Here is a 19,105-nt window from a genome sequence, read left to right on the forward strand (position 1 = left end):
TAAGAAAATTCTTGAGAAATTTAAGATGGAGGATCGTAATCTAGCGAGTACACCAATGCCATGTGGAACGAAGCTATGAAAGTTATAAAATTGATCCTTCTTTACAGGAGTATTGTTGGAAGCCTGAGATATCTAATTATAACCTGCACGAGGCTTGATATTTTATATGGTGTTAGTCTCATTAGTGATTATATGGAAACACGAATTGTGTCGCACTTGAAGATGGCTAAAAGAATACTTCAACATATCGAAGGTACTCTTAATTATGGTGTTGCTTATTTTCCATCGAAAGATGTTACACTCTATGGCTACGGTGATAGTGACTGGGGTGGCAATGTTGATGACCGGAAAAGCACAACTGGTTTTATATTCTTTTTGGGAGATACTGCCTTCACTTGGTGTTCAAAAAAAACCCCAATAGTGACACTCTCCACAATCGTGAAGCTGAGTAGGTTTCTGCAGCATTATGTGTGTGTCATGCTATTTGGTTAAGATGAAGGTTGAGGATAATTCATCTGCCTCAAGAAAAATCTACGACTACTTCCATTGATAATAAATATGTCACTGAGTTAGCAAAGAATCCAACATTTCATGACAGAAGCAAACATATTGATACTAGATATCACTTCATAGAGAATGTGTCAAAAGGAAGCTAGGATGTAGAGCTGTGAAAAAAATGACCAAATTGCAGATGACCAATTCCCAGTCATATATTTAAGCCTACTTCATATTAGAGAGTATTGTATTTTTTTGTTATCAATCTATCAGCATAAACATAAATCACTGATTTTTATTGCCCAATCGCAAACTTCAGAGTATATTAGCCTCATTACATTTCTGTAACGTTCATGGCTCATGCTTGAAGCTCGCTGGATGAAATAGTTGGTCAATATTTTTGTTAGTCTATAGTATAGACAACCCAAAGATTATGGTATATATCATACTAAATCCCCAATCCTATGTATAAAGAAACGTGTGATGCATAAAATATAAGAGAATCATACATAAAAAATTGAAGGAGCAATTATGGATGGAGTTTCCAAAACATTTGTGAAATGGGGACAATGCCATACATCCTTCGACCATTAATTTTTTGTTAAAAACAACAATTTTATTGATTTTTAAAACCAAACATACTTAAAACATAAATTATTGATTTTTTTGAGTTTAATTGGTACTTCGACGTGGATTAGCTTCGGCATGGTTTGGCTACATTGATAGCTCATTAGATGTTGGCACTAAGCACCCCTTGGTTAATATTTTGGCATCATTTCTCACAATAAATAGAGGGCTCTCATTTGTACCATACAAAAAACCCGGATTCACGGTTGAACAAGATACTTAAACAATCATATATTTTTATTCCTATCTTAAGCCCATGTATATTTATATATATTAAGAAAAAAATTTATCAACTTACTTGAGAAGAAATAAGATAAATGGGCAATAAGTTGTATGCAAAACCGACAAATCATAAGCATAAACAGGCGATTGTATCTATATGCATAAGCATAAACACGCGATTATACATATACATGTATCTATCTATATGTTGAGGAGACTGGTGTACCTTTTTTGCACAAGCTAAGGTTGGTAGGGGGCTCCAAGCTAGAGAAAAGATAAAACACTAGTATTTCAAAGGGGGAGAGAGGGAGCAAGAGAGTACAATGGAGAGTGTGCTTGTATTTATATATTTATGACAACTGATTTATTATAAACTATAATAAGGAAGATATGCATAATTAATTTGTTGTAATAGTTTGGTTAGATAATATTGTCATCCTAAATTACCTTTTTCTCTATCTTTAAAATAATAATAATAAATTATATAAATAATGAGAGATAGACCAATATTTGAATTGTCATAGTGTGAACCTTATTCTATATGATGGAGAACCACTTTACTTTAGAGAACCATGTGTTTTAATCTTCCTAACATATTTTTGTAATAAAAATGGTGTCGTTTCTAATATTTTACACAAATCAAAGGTCATGCCATCACATATGAGATCCCCAAATTCTTTTCCCTAACAATTTGGTTTGGTTGTCATTTTATTGAAGATCCAAGATTGAAAGAGTGCTTCAAAAAATAAGGATAGGCACCACAACAAGTTTTTTTATGTTAAATAAATCACTGATTTGTACATCTCTCAAGCTTGAAGCTTGCTGGATGAAAATTTTGGTCAATATAATTTTGTTAGGCTACAATATAGCCAACCCAAAGATTATGATATATATGATATTCTAAATCCCCAATCCTGTTGTTTATAAAACAATGGTGTCGTGCATAATCCCCAAAGATTATTATATATATGTGTATATATAATAAGAAAACAATTATCATCTTAAAATCTAACAAGATAAATGAGCATAAACATGGGATTATACATATACATATATCTATCTATATATACGGGAGAAATGACTGTCATACCTTTTTTTTAAGCAAGTTAAGGTTGGCACAGGACTCCAAGCTAGAGAGAGAAAAAACAACAGAATTTTAAAGCGGCGGAGAAAGGAAGCTAGGGTAAAAAGGAGAGTGTACTTATTTATATATGTGCGGAAACTAATTGTACACTAGTATTTCGATAATGTATTACTAAAAAACAAATTTAATTATCCCAAATTTGTGTGATGAGAATGAAATTTTTTTTTTTAGGATTCTATTGGTATTATAGAGTTTTTATAGTAAATATTTATGTATAATTTAAAAATTTTTTTTTGAAAACTTAAAAATCATAGGAGTTCTATGTATTATAATAGTAATGTGTTTATTTTGTGAAACATAAAATATCTAAATGAGTTTTTGATATTTGAATATGAGAAATGTACATTCAAAATCTAATTTCTTTGGTTCAAAAGAATACAATTTAATAAAAGAACATAAAAATAATGTCTAACATATGAACTTATAAAATTCTAAGAATTAGGTATATAATATTATGTGTTGTCAACTATTTCACTATATCTTGTTTAGCTCTAATTATTTTCACTCTATTTGTATTTGTTTGTTAATAGTTTATGTCACATTTGTTGTGGTTCTAATTTTTAAAATACGTATTATAATTCTAATTTTTAAAAATACATATTACAATATCTACAGATAATCTTATATTATATAAATGTTCGTTAGCTTTATTTTCATAAAAATTTGAATTTAACTTAGTTTTGATTAATCCAATATTTTTTTTTTGCATTTTTCATTATTTTTATTTGATTATATCATAGTTTTTGTTTTGCAGCATTTGACCAAGGCCCGACTCAAGAATCTGGTAGGCTTGTGCAAAATTAAAGAATAAATTTTAAATATATTCATATATATATATAATATAGAAAAATAAGTATTAATTATAGTATTTAATTTGTGACAATATCTAGCTACTAAAAGTACTTTATAAATTGATACAAAAGTCTCAAAAAATAATTTAGTAACTAATAATAAAATTTAAATAAAACACTAACATAAGAATATATAATAATATTAATGACAATTGGCAACTCGGAAAAAGAACATAAATTTTAATTAACATATAATAAAATAATAAAATAAAATTGTTGCATATATCTGTATGGGCTTGACAAGTGGGCCTATTCTGAGACTGTCTTGGGCCGTTCGCACATATTATTCGCCGGTGATGTCTATCGAAGAAGACCTTGACCATGGCAGGAAGAAGATGTTCGAATTATAGATGAATCCAACCGAACCATACCAACCACCTGAGCAGGAAGCAAGGGACCCTTCAGCTCTCGACCTAAGTAGTGCCCATTATTCCCTTTGCCCTAAGTACAGATCCCCCAATCGTACATACTACTGGAATAGTTCACAGATAAAACCAGCCTCTTCATATAGCTCTGGAATTTCAGCCTCGAGTTTTCAAACAACACCAGGATAAAGCTTCACTGTATGTAAAGTTTATTTCATACAAATGAGTGCAAATATAGATACCTCTGATTCAAAAGAAGTATTTTGTATGAAAAAAGGAGTAAACATAAACACTTAAACATGGATCATCTAGTAAAAGCATAGAGAAACCTATGAAACACAATGTTGGTTCTGTAAATACAGGTTTTGCATCTTGAACAACTAATTAATAATTTAATATTCATTCCCAATGCAAGTTAAAAATACTTTTGCTAAAAATTAGCTTAAGTAAAACTTAAACACAAAGGCAGGCCTAGCATACTTGAAGAAAAACGATTTGATCTTCCTAATTGTACCCAGAAGTCAGTGTTGTAAAAAGCCGGAGGCGGACTTAATCGGTGAAATCACAGAACAAGGATTAATTAGGGATTTAACTAGATTGATCGGAGAATAATCGGATGATTAATTGAATAATAAGATATTTAATGAGTTTGACAAGTTACGGAACAGAGATTAATCGGTGACTAATCGTGATTAATTACCGACTTTTAGAAAAGAGTCATGAATATAATACATAAACATATTTTGTACGAACCAAAAGAGTAAACATAAACACCTAGTATCTCCATGATCAAGTAAAGCATAGAGAAAAGCATAAAACCCAATGGTAGTTCTGCATAAAAGTTTTACCATCTTGAAAAATAATAATTATAGTTATTTCGAATGAAAGTCAAAAAAATACTTTTGCTTTAACTCTCACTTGAGAACACATATTCAATTTTAGAACTTAAACAAAAAAAGAACGTCGATGTGTGAAAAAATAGGATTTGATCTTCCTAATTGTATCCATGAGTATAATACCAAACCAAAAACAGCATTAGCACCCCCACAGTTATATGCATGAATATTCACATACATTCACATGAATTTTAATAGTATGGATTTAATTTTATATGATAATATTAAGGAGAACCACTTTAGTTGGAGAACAAAGCATTACAGAGGTTCCAAAACATATACTAAACAAAGACATGAGACACATCATTTTAAAATTATTTTTATGTTGAAAACAACACTTTCAAGGCCAAATGTGACTGAAATAAAATAACCATAAATTGTTGATTTTTATAACCCAATCTTTACTTTGGTGTACATTGATCTATAGATGGTTCTACTATATCCATGGATCATATTAGCGACCCCCTTAATGAAACACTTGGTTAGTATTTTTGATTTATAGCATACTAGATCCACAATCCCGAGAGATTCTTTCAGTAAGCAATTTGACTTAGTTGTCTTGTGAACCCAAGCATATGTATAAAGAAACGAGAGATGTATAAACTATAAAAGAACCACATGTAAAAGATTTAAGGAGGAGTTATAGATTGAGTTTTCAAAATAAGTACTACACGAGGACGATGCCAAACTTCCTTAGACAATAAGTTTTATGTTAGAAACAATAGTTTTACTAATATTTGAGGCCAAACATGACTTAAAGAATTATATAATTGATTTTTCGAGCTTAATTGGTACTTCATCAGGGATTAGCTTCCACATAACTACACTGATGGCTCGTATTCACCTATCTTAGCATCTTATTTCTACACATGATATTTAGAAGCATTTGTTGTGTAATTTGGCATAATAACCACTACAATGGTGCAGAGAAATGATGAATTTTGTCGGGGAATATGAATATCACGTTACTGACGGGAAATATATCTCTTAGGTATCTCCATGTTATTTAGAACGATATATCTGTGTAAGAATGCGTCCCCGGCTTTGTATGCTCCTTTCTGCAATAGAGATTCTAGCATCTAAGGTTTTAATCCATTTTCAACGATGTCAAGACCATAGCTGGTTCCCTTCTTCTAAACAAACATAGGCTCCCTGCTATCTGCTAAACAAATATGAGCTCTATTATGCATTGCTATTCATAAACTAAAATTACTAATGGAGCATGACTTATTTGTGTTGTTTCACAGGAATATGACACTGTTGATCCTCAATCTGTAATAGAGCATATGTGTGACAATATGTGAAAGATTCAGAGAGAAGAAAAGACACGGGCTGACAAGAAGATTCCGAAAGATGGAGGAGAATACAATATATGGTGTTAGCAGTGAAGTTTGCTACCTTTTTATGTTTTTGAACCGCGAACTTGTAACTATGGTGTTAGTAGTGAACTTTGCTATCCTTTGTATGTTTTTGACGACGAATTTCGCAACTCTTTTGTTTATGAAAGTTTAATATAAGCTGCAACTTATGGTTTTATAAGTGTACTTGCATTAGTTTCATTTTCAATTCATACGGTATTGCAGAGGATATTAGTATATGTCTGAAGTATGTAATTTATGACTTAGTTTATCTGTCAGAAGGTTTGTATTATTGTTTTAGTACGGAAATAAATTTATGTTTTTTTTTCATTTTTAATTGTAAATTTTTAACGGACCTATTTGTCAGATGTTCAATTTATTATTATAATAAGTAAGTAGTGGGTCCCACATTACCTTCCAACAAAACTGTAAGTTCCTACGCAATTCACTAATTTTGACTACAAGTTTTCCGACAGAGGAAGAAATCATATTTCTGACAGAATATAGGCTAAAATGGCCGTCAGAAATGCTTGAATTTGGTGTACTGTACAAAGAAGGCTCAATGCACTTTTTGCCTATTATTTTGGTATGATATTCTAAAGGATACAAGGAGCTCTGGTTTGTACCATAAAAAATCCATACCAACTCTTGAGCATTGTACTTCGGAAACGATGGTTGTCAATAGCAATGGCAGACAAGTGTGGTAATTATTATGAATTGCAGATTTCGAGGTAGAAAGTAGGAACTTGTAACGTATGTGACATGATTTTTTGTATTAACTTGTACTCCCTCTGTTTTGAAATATAAGTCGTTTGACAAAAATAGATAATTTTGTGATTGGAATGTATTGATGACAATCGAAAACGCTTTTTGTCAATAGCGGTGGCAGACAAGTGTGGTAATTATTATGAGTTGCAGATTTCGAGTTAGAAAGTAGGGACTTGTAAAGTAGGTAACGTGATTTTTTGTATTAACTTGTACTCCCTCTGTTTTTAAATATAAGTCGTTTGACAAAAATAGATAATTTTGTGATTGGAATGTATTGATGACAATCAAAAACGCTTGTTGTCAATAGCGGTGGCAGATAAGTGTGGTAATTATTATGAGTTGTAGATTTCGAGGTAGAAACTAGGGACTTGTAAAGTAGGTGATGTGATTCTTTGTATTAACTTGTACTCCCTCTGTTTTGAAATACAAGTCGTTTGACAAAAATAGATAATTTTTTCGGAATGTATTGATGACAATCAAAAACGCTTGTTGTCAATAGCGGTGGCAGACAAGTGTGGTAATTAATATGAGTTGCAGATTTCGAGGTAGAAAATAGGGACCTGTAAAGTAGGTGACCTGATTTTTTGTATTAACTTGAACTGCCTCTGTTTTGAAATCTAATGCTACATTCAAAGTAGAACAAGCGTAAAAAAAAAATCCTCATAAAACACCTTATTTCATTATGTTTGATAAAATTGCCTAGAAGCACATTCATGGGTGTAAAAGCAAATTATATTTGTAAAGAACAATTTTGAATATGTTGAAAAATTAGATGCAAAGACATTTATAGCAAAAAAAGATTTGGATATTCACCTAGAAGAAAATTATATAAAATTTGTGAGATTGATGGGCAAAAAATGATGGAAAGTAAACTTTAGATCAAGACTATTTAAGGAACTCGTGATTTAAATTTAAATTTAATGAATTTATTTTATGATTTTATCTACAATATAGGCAATTTACAATTTACATTGCTGGTTAACATGACTAATAATCGACTTTAATATTATTAAAATAATACTTAAGGTTTTGAATTACTTATTTATGTACTAAAACTTAATAATTTTCCTAATGGGTTGATCGTGCTGGATTTATGACAAAAATAGATAATTTTGTCGGAATGTATTGATGACATCGAAAAAGTTTGTTGTCAATTGCGGTGGCGGACAAGTGTGGTAATTATTATGAGTTGCAGATTTTGAGGTAGAAAGTAGGGACTTGTAACGTATGTGACGTGATTTTTTGTATTAACCTTTACTCCCTCTGTTTTGAAATATAAGTCGTTTCACCAAATAGATAATTTTGTGATTGGCATATATTGATGACAAACGAAAACGCTTGTTGTCAATAGCGCTGGCAGACAAGTGTGGTAATTATTATGAGTTGCAGATATCGAGGTAGAAAGTAGGGACTTGTAAAGTAGGTGACGTGATTTTTTGTATTAACTTGTAGTCCCTTTGTTTTTAAATATAAGTCGTTTGACAAAAATAGATAATTTTGTCGGATTGTATTGATGACAATCGAAAACACTTGTTGTCAATAGCGGTGGCAGACAAGTGTGGTAATTTTTATGAGTTGCAGATTTCGAGGTAGAAAATAGAGACTTGTTAAGTAGGTGACCCGATTTTTTTGTATTAACTTGAACTCCCTTTGTTTTGAAATATAATGCCACATTCAAAGTAGAACACTCGTAAAAAGGAATCCTCATAAAACACCTTATTTCATTATGTTTGATAAAGTTGCCTAGAAGCACATTCATGTGTGTATAAGCAAATTATATTTGTAAAGAACAATTTTGAATATGTTGAAAAATTAGATGCAAAGACATTTATAGCAAAAAAGATTTGGATATTCACCTGGGAGAAAATTCTACAAAATTTGTGTGATTGATGGGCAAAAAATGATGGAAAGTAAACTTTAGATCAAGTCTATTTAAGGACTTCGTGATTTAAATTTAAATTTAATAGATTTATTTTATAATTTTATCTACAATATAGGCAATTTACAATTTACATTGTTGGTTAACATGACTAATAATCGACTTTAATATTATTAAAATAATACTTAAGGTTTTGAATTATTTATTTATGTACTAAAACTTAATAATTTTCCTAATGAGTTGATCGTGCTGGATTTATGACAAAAATAGATAATATTGTCGGAATGTATTGATGACATCAAAAACGCTTGTTGTCAATTGCTGTGGCAGACAAGTGTGATAATTATTATGAGTTGCAGATTTTGAGGTAGAAAGTAGGGACTTGTAACGTATGTGACGTGATTTTTTGTATTAACTTGTACTCCCTCTCTTTTTAAATATAAGTCGTTTGACAAAAATAGATAATTTTGTGATTGGAATGTATTTATGACAATCAAAAACGCTTGTTGTTAAGAGCGGTGGCAGACAAGTGTGGTAATTATTATGAGTTGCAGATTTCCAGGTAGAAAGTAGGGACTTGTAAAGTAGGTGACGTGATTTTTTGTATTAACTTGTACTCCCTCTGTTTTGAAATATAAGTCGTTTGACAAAAATAGAAAATTTTGTCGGAATGTATTGATGACAATCGAAAACGCTTGTTGTCCATAGCGGTAGCGGACAAGTGTGGTTATTATTATGAGTTGCATATTTCGAGGTAGAAAGTAGTGACTTGTAAATTAGGTGACGTGATTTTTTGTATTAATTAACTCGTACTCCCTCTGTTTTGAAATATAAATTGTTGACTTCTTGTCACACACTTTTAAGTCTTTTGACCGCATAGTTAAAATCTTTTAAGTATTTTAATTTAATTATATGCACTTTTATGTTGTACTCTTCAATATATCATCTCTCCTCCCCTCTCTCTCAACTTTGAACTTGAGCTTGTTTACAGCAAAGGTACTCTCACTTATATCCACTTATAATAATACATGTATTATAGTTGCTCGTCCTCATGTTCCTGTGATGTGCCCATTTTACTTATATCCACTCATGTTGTTTTTCTTGACTAATTTAAATACTGTTTTTACATATATTTGTGTGTTTGTGTGTACATGTGATATATACATGTAATATATGATTGTGTAAAACACTTTTATGTTGGTTGTTTTGGTGAAATCTAAGGTGTTTAATTTGACAAGATCACATTGGAATATTTCAAGGTATGTAGAACACTCTTTCATCGAATTTATTCTGTGTTTTTGTTTTTGTTTGTATGTATATTTTTATATATGTTCTTTCTTTATTATGATTACGCTTCAATTTTGGGTTTTGAGGGTATGAATATAAAGGTATGTTCTTTTAAGCTTAATTAGTTTAGTTTGAGTTAGTTTCCATTTTCATGAATGGATCCAGGCGAATATAGAAGACCTCTTTTTGGAATGCTACCACAATATTAACTAGATAGTATAAATGAGTCGATATACTTGCGAAAGGTTGTTGTTTGGTTTGGGGAAAACTCATATCGGATTTGATCCGGTTCGTAAAGAAAATCTATCGTGGACACATTTTTGAGGATCGATTTAATTACAAACCGGCCAAACTTAATTATGGTAGAGTCCGGCTTGATAGTTGCAAAACAAATACGATTAATATGCTAGTGAATAAGTCCGTGAAGTAGTTCGGGACTCGTGAACACATGCGGGATATACGGGTGCGTTAGTTGTTCATAACCAAATTTGATAGACTTAATATATGTAAAATTATTAAAATATATAATGTACTCGTAATAAATTCTTAGTAATTAAATATATTGATCGAAATATCTTATATGTTATACTAGACGATATAATTACTTATTAAATTGGTCTAGTACACCGTTTCTATTTACTAAATAATAAAAAAATATAACATATTATACTTAATATACTTAGTTGTATAATATAATGATTATACACAATTATGTAATAAGCTCATGGGTTATTCGTAAGTAAACTCGTGAGCCCAAGTCTAGAAGCAATTTATTTGTGGGCACAAATTCACAATAAGCTGGTGATGTTCATGAGCACACGCTTGTGAAACATGTCACAAGTTGTTCGTGAATGGTTCATGAACAACACTTTTTCTTAATGAGCCAAACTCAAACATTTTTTTTTGCTTGATTTAAGCTTAAGATCGAGTTAGAGTTTGATACTTTTTTTGATAAATGATACATGATCATTCTAGAGTTCAGCTCGAGTTTGCTCATCCATACTATTCAGAATAGTATACCGCGTGATGATGATCAGTTATGTATAGATGTTAAACATCACAATTTATTGCATTTAACAGAATGTAATGCACAATTTAAATAAATTAATGACCACTTTAAAAAGGAGTTTAACGAGTGACAACACTAATACTGTGACGGCATTGGCTTGAATTTAAAGTGGTACATACCATTATATATTTTATATTAAATCCATTTTTAATATAATTTTCAGTAGGCAAGTATTTTGACAAATGATAACTGTAATTTAAATTTGCGAATATTTATACACCATGTAGTCCATTTTCGATATAGCTAGTGAATGTAATGCACAATTTAAATAAATGAATGACCACTTTAAAAAGGAGTTTAATGAGTGACAACACTAATACTGCGACGACAATGGCTTGAATTTAAAGTGGTGCATACCATTATATATTTTATGTTAAATCTATTTTTAATATAATTTTCAGTAGGCAAGTATTTTGACAAACGATAATTGTAATTTAAATTTGCGATATACACCATGTAGTCCATTTTCGATATAGCTAGTGGCCACCAGTTGGTAAGTATTTTTGCAAATGTTAATTGCATTTTTTTTCAAATACTTAATATTATTCTCATCGGTAAATATCTAAAACGAATCAACTCTTATTTGGTTTAATATTATTATCCTCATTGGTTTTCTTAAGGGTGACCAATTCTTTTGTTCCTTTTAAGGGTTTTTTGACAAGTGATATATATGACCCTAGCTCTTTTATGTTTCACACCCTTGGTGAGTTTGTGTATCATGATTGTGATAACACTTTATACTGGAACTATTAGACTTATATCCCAATGCTTAACCTGCATAGGCATCTAATTTTGGGCTCGGTTGGTTATAAGAAATACATAACATTGAATTGATGTTCTGTATCATCTTAGGTTAAGTACATAATACTGTATTTTGCTTCTGCATAATGTAACAGTCAGCTATACTTTCTTCAGATGGTGTCAGCTGAACTAAATCAGAATGGGGATAATAGTGAGAACCTATCTCCTGAGCAGTTGCTTTCTACAGATTCCTCAGATGCACATGGTCTCTTCGGGGAACCAAAAGTGCTTCCCCGTGTTGGTGATGACTACCAGGCTGAAATTCCTGCTGTTATTTCTGGACCTGAGTATGATAGCTATATGAAGAAGCTGGATGATGCTGAAAAGAACGATCACGTTCCCTTGGATTTTCAGCAGGGATTGCCGGTCCCAGTCAAGTGGACCAGAAATATCAACAAAGACAATATGAGAGATGCAAAGCAAGGATTTTCTACTCAATCAAATAATGCACCTTCGCTATTTATAAGCGTCAGAGAGACAAACGGACAATACCAAGGGTCCTCTTATTCTTTGGTTCCTGAGGTTTGTGGTGATTCTTGGAATGAAATTGAAGAAGCAAGTTTTCTTCTAGGTTTATATATCTTTAAGAAGGACTTTGGGCAGTTGGAAAGGTTTGTCGGAACTAAAAAGATGGGGAATATATTGTTATATTACTACTCAAAATTTTATAAGTCCTCTGAGTACAATAGATGGTCAACATCCCGCAAAGGGAAAAGTAAAAAGTGTGTATCTGGCCATTCGCTATTTAGTGATTTGAGGCGACAGGAAATACTATCTCGTCTGCTTTCCCAGGTGTCCGAGGAATGCCAGAAAGCACTAATAAAGGTAATCCATCAACTAGAATCTCTGTTCTTATTAGAATTAAGTTGTCAGGTTTTAAGATGTAAATAGTCATACATTTATATTATCCGTCAACTGAAGGGCGTATAAATCATGCAAAAGTTTTCCTTACAAAACTATTTAAGTTAAACCTGTAACTTGCACTATCATCAATAATTGTTCATTTACAGAAAATTTAAGCTGATGATTTTCTGGTACCTATTTCATCGTAAAATTTATTCCTGCTCAAGTAGAACCAAATATGTTGTGTTTTACATATTCAAGAGTTCGTGCACGGACTGCAGATACTACAGGAATTGTATTTTGTATTCACAGTAGCTATATAAGCAACACCAGTCCAAATTCCTCCAAAGCATTTCTGTGTTTTGCTACTCAACTTTCACATGGGTACATTATAATCTAAGTCAAAAAATTATGTAACCTAAGGGAATAAAGTTAGACCACTGCTTACTCTCTCCAAAAGATGTTTTAGTTTCAGCTTATTTTATTTGGTGAATCTTATATATGTGAGTGATTTCATGTCAGAATTGATGATTGTCACCGCCTGGAAATATAGGTGGACTAATCTTATAATTCTCTTTTATGGAAATTTGATGTTTCCTCTTTGCTCGACTGGCAGGCCACCAAAGCATATGAGAAGAACGATGAGAAGAAAGATACATCACTAATCGATTATGTATTCTCTATAAAGTCCGTGGTTGGGATAGAGACTTTTGTTGATGTAGTTTCCATTGGTAAAGGCAAGAGAGATCTCACAAACAAGGTCATTGCGCCTGTGCAGATACCAACCGGGGAAGCATGTTCCTTCCTGACTTGTACTGAGATTGTCAATTTTTTAACTGGAGGCTATCGGTTGACCAAAGCTCAATCCAGCGATTTATTCTGGATAGCAGTCTGGCCGCGTTTGTTGGCAAGCGGATGGCACTCAGAACAGCCAAAGAAACAGGCTTGTGTTCCAGGTGCAAAGGATAACCTGGTCTTTCTTACTCCTGGTGTTGAGAAGTTTTCAAGAGGATTGCTGAAAGGAAAACATTATTTTGTCTCTGTTATGGAGGTCTTGGACAAAGTTGGTTCTGAGCCAGAGCTTCTCGAGCCTCACACTGAAAATGATGAAGGAGAGAAGGAAGAGGAGGATGGCTGGATTGAGGAGATTTCTGACAGCAGTTCCGACGAACCAGTGAAAAAAGTCAAGAATCTGAAAACTTTGTATGATGACCAGCAGGCAAGGAAGCCAGTGGATATTCACCTGAGCCAAAAGCAGAAGAGAAATGATCTTGATACCTCAACTTCAGTTCGAAAAAGGTATGGGACTTTAGCTTCTTGTTATAATGAAGAGATAGGTTCGGACTTTCACTTTGTATGATGAAATGTTTGCGGCTCAAGTATTTATGATTCAAACAACAAAGCTTTTACTCCACAACAACCTGTAAACTTTCCAAACACCTCTGCAGACATGAGTGTTCCTGAGCAGCCTGCTATCTTAAACCCTCGGGGACAGAGTACTAGGAACAGAGCCCCAACTGCAAGAGCACTTGAAGCCCTGGTAAATGGAGATCTGACAGCAAGCTCAAATAGGAGGCGGAAGGACTGAGATGTGCACAAGACATTAGGATCAAGCTAGCCATGAAGAGGTGGTAGCACCAGGGTTAAAAACAAATGATGTCCATAGCTTCAGGATATGGAATTGGTAATGTAATCGATAGTGGTAATCATACGTGGTTTCTGTCCTGCAAAAAAAAAAAAATTTGGTTTCAACTTTCAAGATTAGACTCTTTTTTTCCAGTATAAAGGATTTTCAGGAGCTATGTTCCCAGCTCACAGTACCATTTATATCAAATGTTTACATGTATGCACTAGATGGTCTTATAATCATATATTCGTGAATATAATTAGGAGCATGAAACATTTGCGCAGAAATTTATGGGGAGGCTCTCCACTTAGTTTTTTCTATTTCCTGTGGTTCACCCATCTTCATACCTTGATCATTTTAAACCTGAAATTTCTTTGATTTAGCACTGCGATTGTAATTGGGAAGGATCTATAGTAAAGTATAATTCCTGTGAAGTTTAGAGATAGGATTTTGTCTAAATGCGTAAAACAGTGTTGGAAGCTTGGGTCATGTACAGGCTAGTAGAGTATAAGCACAACTCTAATGATCTCATGTAAAAAGTTTATCTACAGAACACTATGCAAACTTAAATTATAATCCCGTGCTAGCCTGCAGCAGAAGGATGAGCAGAACAGAGATTCTTGAAATGCGCAGGGATCAAATGTTCCTCAACATATGACCTGTTATGAGGAAGTTTTTACTAAAATTAGCCACAGGAATGCAGCAGCTGTGTAGCTTTTTATACCGCAGGAATGTAGCAGTTGTCTTGCACACTCTTACTGAGAAAATAACATGTCGAGAAATCTGGAAAGTTTACCCAGAAGTCTCATGAAACATCATACCGCAAAGTTCACTTTTAGTCAATACATGTAGCAAAGTCGTATGTCAACGTCTAAACATATATTGAGAAGTGTCTTCATAAGGCTGTTCACAAACATAGCTGTGATAGAATATATTTTTATATATATTCTATATGATTTTGTTCCCATATTTAATTATATTTTGCATTGATTTGGACATTTATTTAATATATTTTCATGTTTTATTGTAGGGAATAAAGAATTCCAAGTTGAGAAGGATTTGAAGCTAAAATAGCTATTTTGTAGCTAAATTCTATTAAAATTCGGATTTATTGGGTTCTACCCAATTTCTACACTGTTTGGCCCATATCTTGAGTTCCAGATGTCGGATTTGGACGATCTTACAGCCCACGCGAAGCCCTTGATATTTTCTTTAATTCAGAAGTGGTCCAAGATGCAAAGTCCAACTGGAAAAGCCCGAAAACTGGACAGAACAGAAAGCTGCGAATTTTGAGACTAAATCCTACTTGATTTTGGATTTCTATTTGTATATTAGTTTTAAATATTAAAAGACATATATTATTAGAGGGAGGATTAGTTTTTATCATTGTACACTATTAGATTAGAATTAGGGTTAGAGAGAGACTTATGGGGAAGCTATGGCTTTTATGGATGTGACAACTTTAAAGCTTAAAGGTTTTCTTCTTTAGTTTCTTCTCTTTTCTTGCTAGCTTTATTATGTCTTTTTATTGTTTTGCTTGTTTAATTAGTATTGAGTAGTGTAATCTAGGGCTTAAGGGGAAGCCATGTTTGCATTATGATATTGGCATGATTTTACAGTGATTTGTTTGATTGGTTAATTCTAATTGATATGTTTTAATATTGATTTGTGTAATCGGCCGATATCATGAATTGATTCTTTGCGAATAGGAGTATAATCGAGAGATATACTACTAGAGGCACACATACAATTAGCAGAATTGAATTTGAGTGCGAGAGCATCATTGGATTTCTGAGAGCGTTAATACTCGAGAGAGATTAGCCTCGCTTTAATTGCCCGGTTAATTGAATTACTAAAAGTGGTTATATGTGTAATCATGTTTCGAGAGTGTTGATACTTGAGAGAGATTAACAAACTCTAGTTACTTGATCATTGTAATTGCTTTAGCTTAGAGCCAGTTATTGTGTAAGCATGGTGGACCTGATTGCCCTAGACATTTTATATATTAATTTAGTGTCTTTTTAGTTATTGTTATTTAGTTAGTTAAAATATCTTTATAATCGTTTTGATCTGGAAACAATTGAGTATAACTGAATAGAATTGATAGCATCTGCTCCTTGAGGATACGACCCGCATTTGCCAGTCTGCACTACAACAGACACCGTGCGCTTGCGGTTAGTTATAATTTAACACATCAAGTTTTTGGCGCCGCTGCCGGGGAGACGGCTAGTTTTTATTAATTTTATTTGGTTATTTAGATTGTTTCCTTTGCCTCTTTGGGACTTCTGTTCCCAGTGAGATAGATTTTACTGCGTTTCTTGGCTTTGTTGTGTTTGTGCAGGTTTACAATGGAGGGAGCTGATAATTTTGCACGCCTATCTTCCCTAGTTGAGGCATATACTCGTGATAATGCCTCATTAAATGCTACTGAGCCTACTACGCGTCCAATGAGTATCAACGAGATGTCACAAGTTGCCCCTAAAACTTACAACTTCTGTCAAGTTTGTGGTGTTCAGGGTCACTATGGTTATGAATGCTCTTACAATGTCTTCAATTCTCAGAATGCTCAGATGGGACAAACGAATGATTTTCAAGAAAGATATGAGTACAACCAGTATTCTAATTCTTGTGATCATGGATGGATGGGTCAACCAGATTTCTCGCACATGGACGATGGTTTTCAGAATTTCTCATATCATGATCAACCACAATTTCAACAACAATGCTATAATGAACCGCCGTTGCAACAATATGAGCAGTATGAGCAACAATATTATCAGCCTCAATATGAGCAATCCCAGTTTCAACAATATCCATATTCTCAACTACAACAAGAGCTACAAGTTCCTTTGACCAATGTAGATGTGCCATCGTATCAGACGAATGAGATATGCGATATGTTGATTAATATGAGCAAGAGTTTTGAGGATGGTACTATGAACTTCCAAAAAAGCATCGAAGAGAGTACCATGATGATCAAAGAATTAAAAGCTGAACAACTGATGATGGAGGCTCAAATTGCACAATTGGCTAGTTCTTTTACTACATGGAAACCTGATTCTTCTCTACCTCTATCTACCCAGATTGAAAATGATATAAAAACTATCATTCTTACAAGTGATGAAGAGTGTGATAATTTTTCAATATGTGATGATGATGTGCCTATTGATAAAGAGAAAGATCTTGCCACTGATGATAAGATCGATGTTGTTGTTGTGGACCATGTACATGATGATGAGCTAAGTGAAGAAAGCAATGTTGAGTTGGTAGCAGTTTCTCCTCCACCTTGTGTGCTTAAATTACCATTCTCTAACGGAATCAACTTAATCAAGGTGGATCAACAATTTGATATGGAAAATTTTGTTTTTACTCTGACCTCTGCTCCCATACTTGAGAATACATGTTTTAAAGTTAACGTGATGATTGTCCAAGATGAGAATCCTCAAAATTTGTTCTATGATCCGTTCCAAAAGGCTCTTACACTTCAATTGTCGGAAGAAGGGGTTAATAGTATTGACTCTCTGTTCATTGATGCGAGAAGCCAAGAGATACAACTGACTCCTGCAAAAGTGAGGAGTTCAGAAAAACCACCACCCGAGCCTCCACCTCGTGTGAATATCAAGGGAGTTCAATCTTTTCATGGATGTGAATTCTATCGTTGTTTTATCACAAAGTTCTCCAAAATTAAAAAATATTTTGATCAATTGTTACTTCTTGATGTGGCAATTAAGTTTATTAATACTTGTTTGGAGAATTTTTGCAAGATAAAGATAACAATTGATATTCATGATATTATTGGTGGTGGTGAGTTTATGTTCAAAAAGGTGGACACTCCACATTTATTTCCGACGGGATTTGAAAAGGTCAAGCTAATGACTCTAAAAGAGCGCTTATTGGGAGGCAACCCAATTTTTCCATATGAAAAGGCAAAACGGGAGCCCCAGGATCGTGTGACTTACTTGTGATACAGAAATTTTGTTTGCATGAGAAGAAGAAAAAATCTAACCAGTAAAGAAAGAGCCGCGGTGCTGCCAAATCTAGCTGCGGCTCCAAACCTTCTGGTGGAAGACGTACATATGCGCGCGCTTCACTTACTAGCAGGTGCTGTTCGATGCAAGCCAACAGGCCAAAGCCCACTGCAAGATCAAGTCACATGCTAGCCCAGCTGTCCTCGAAGTCCAGTTGGATCCACGCCAGCTTGGCCCACAAACAAGCTCAGCATACAGTCCAGTTCATTGGAGCCCAAGCAGCCAGCCACCTTGGCCCAGTACATGGTGTCTGCGTTGCAAAACTTAAACTGCTGTTGCAGGGAGGAATTGATCCCTGGTCTTTGAGTTCAAGTAAAGGAGCACAACCGCTGAGACAAATGCTTCATTTGAGGAAGAGGACCATCTGCTTTATTAAAGAATCAACAAGTCCTGAGCCAATTCATTACATATATGCGGCATTTTGAGGGGAGTTTTCTTTTTAACTTTTATTATATATTTATATTAATATATTTATATATCCGTGTCATATTTGTTCATTGAGGACAATGAACCACTTTAGTGTGGGGATGGTTTCTCAATGAGTAAAAAAATCAAAAAATAAATTTATAAATCCAAAAAAAAAAAAAAATTGAAAAATTAGAAAAAAAATTTGTACATTGCCATGTCTTAAACTTAGGAAATTCATGTTAGTTGCATTTAAATTAGAGCATGTAGTTATTAATTTTGTTTGCATTTTTTTAGTAGTTTTTTTTTTTATTTCTTTTACCTTGCATAATTTCATGAAAGTATATAACACCGAGTTAATTTCTCATGATGAGTTTATTTGCATAATTTCTTGGCTAGTAATCTCGATCATATGTGATGTCTTGCATGCTTAGAAATTG

General features: G+C 33.2%; 1 protein-coding gene across 1 annotated transcript; it reads left to right on the forward strand.

Moving 5' to 3' along the window:
- The first annotated feature begins 222 nt into the window (after positions 1-222).
- On the forward strand, positions 223-14,193 carry LOC108201600 (uncharacterized). The gene is made up of 4 exons (XM_064085453.1): positions 223-398; positions 11,858-12,587; positions 13,222-13,904; positions 13,986-14,193. Exons 1-4 carry the CDS (start codon positions 223-225, stop codon positions 14,191-14,193), a joined length of 1,797 nt encoding a protein of 598 aa, XP_063941523.1.
- The last annotated feature ends 4,912 nt before the right edge of the window (positions 14,194-19,105 follow it).

The sequence above is a fragment of the Daucus carota genome, chromosome 9 (genome assembly GCF_001625215.2).
Source record: "Daucus carota subsp. sativus chromosome 9, DH1 v3.0, whole genome shotgun sequence".
NCBI lineage: Eukaryota > Viridiplantae > Streptophyta > Magnoliopsida > Apiales > Apiaceae > Daucus > Daucus carota.

Coding starts and splice junctions, on each gene's coding strand:
- LOC108201600 (XM_064085453.1), top strand. CDS start 223: ATGGCTAAAAGAATACTTCAACATATCGAAGGTACTCTTAATTATGGT. Junction 399..11,857: donor GGAGATACTGCCTTCACTTG/GTGTTCAAAAAA, acceptor ATAATGTAACAG/TCAGCTATACTTTCTTCAGA. Junction 12,588..13,221: donor GCCAGAAAGCACTAATAAAG/GTAATCCATCAA, acceptor CTCGACTGGCAG/GCCACCAAAGCATATGAGAA.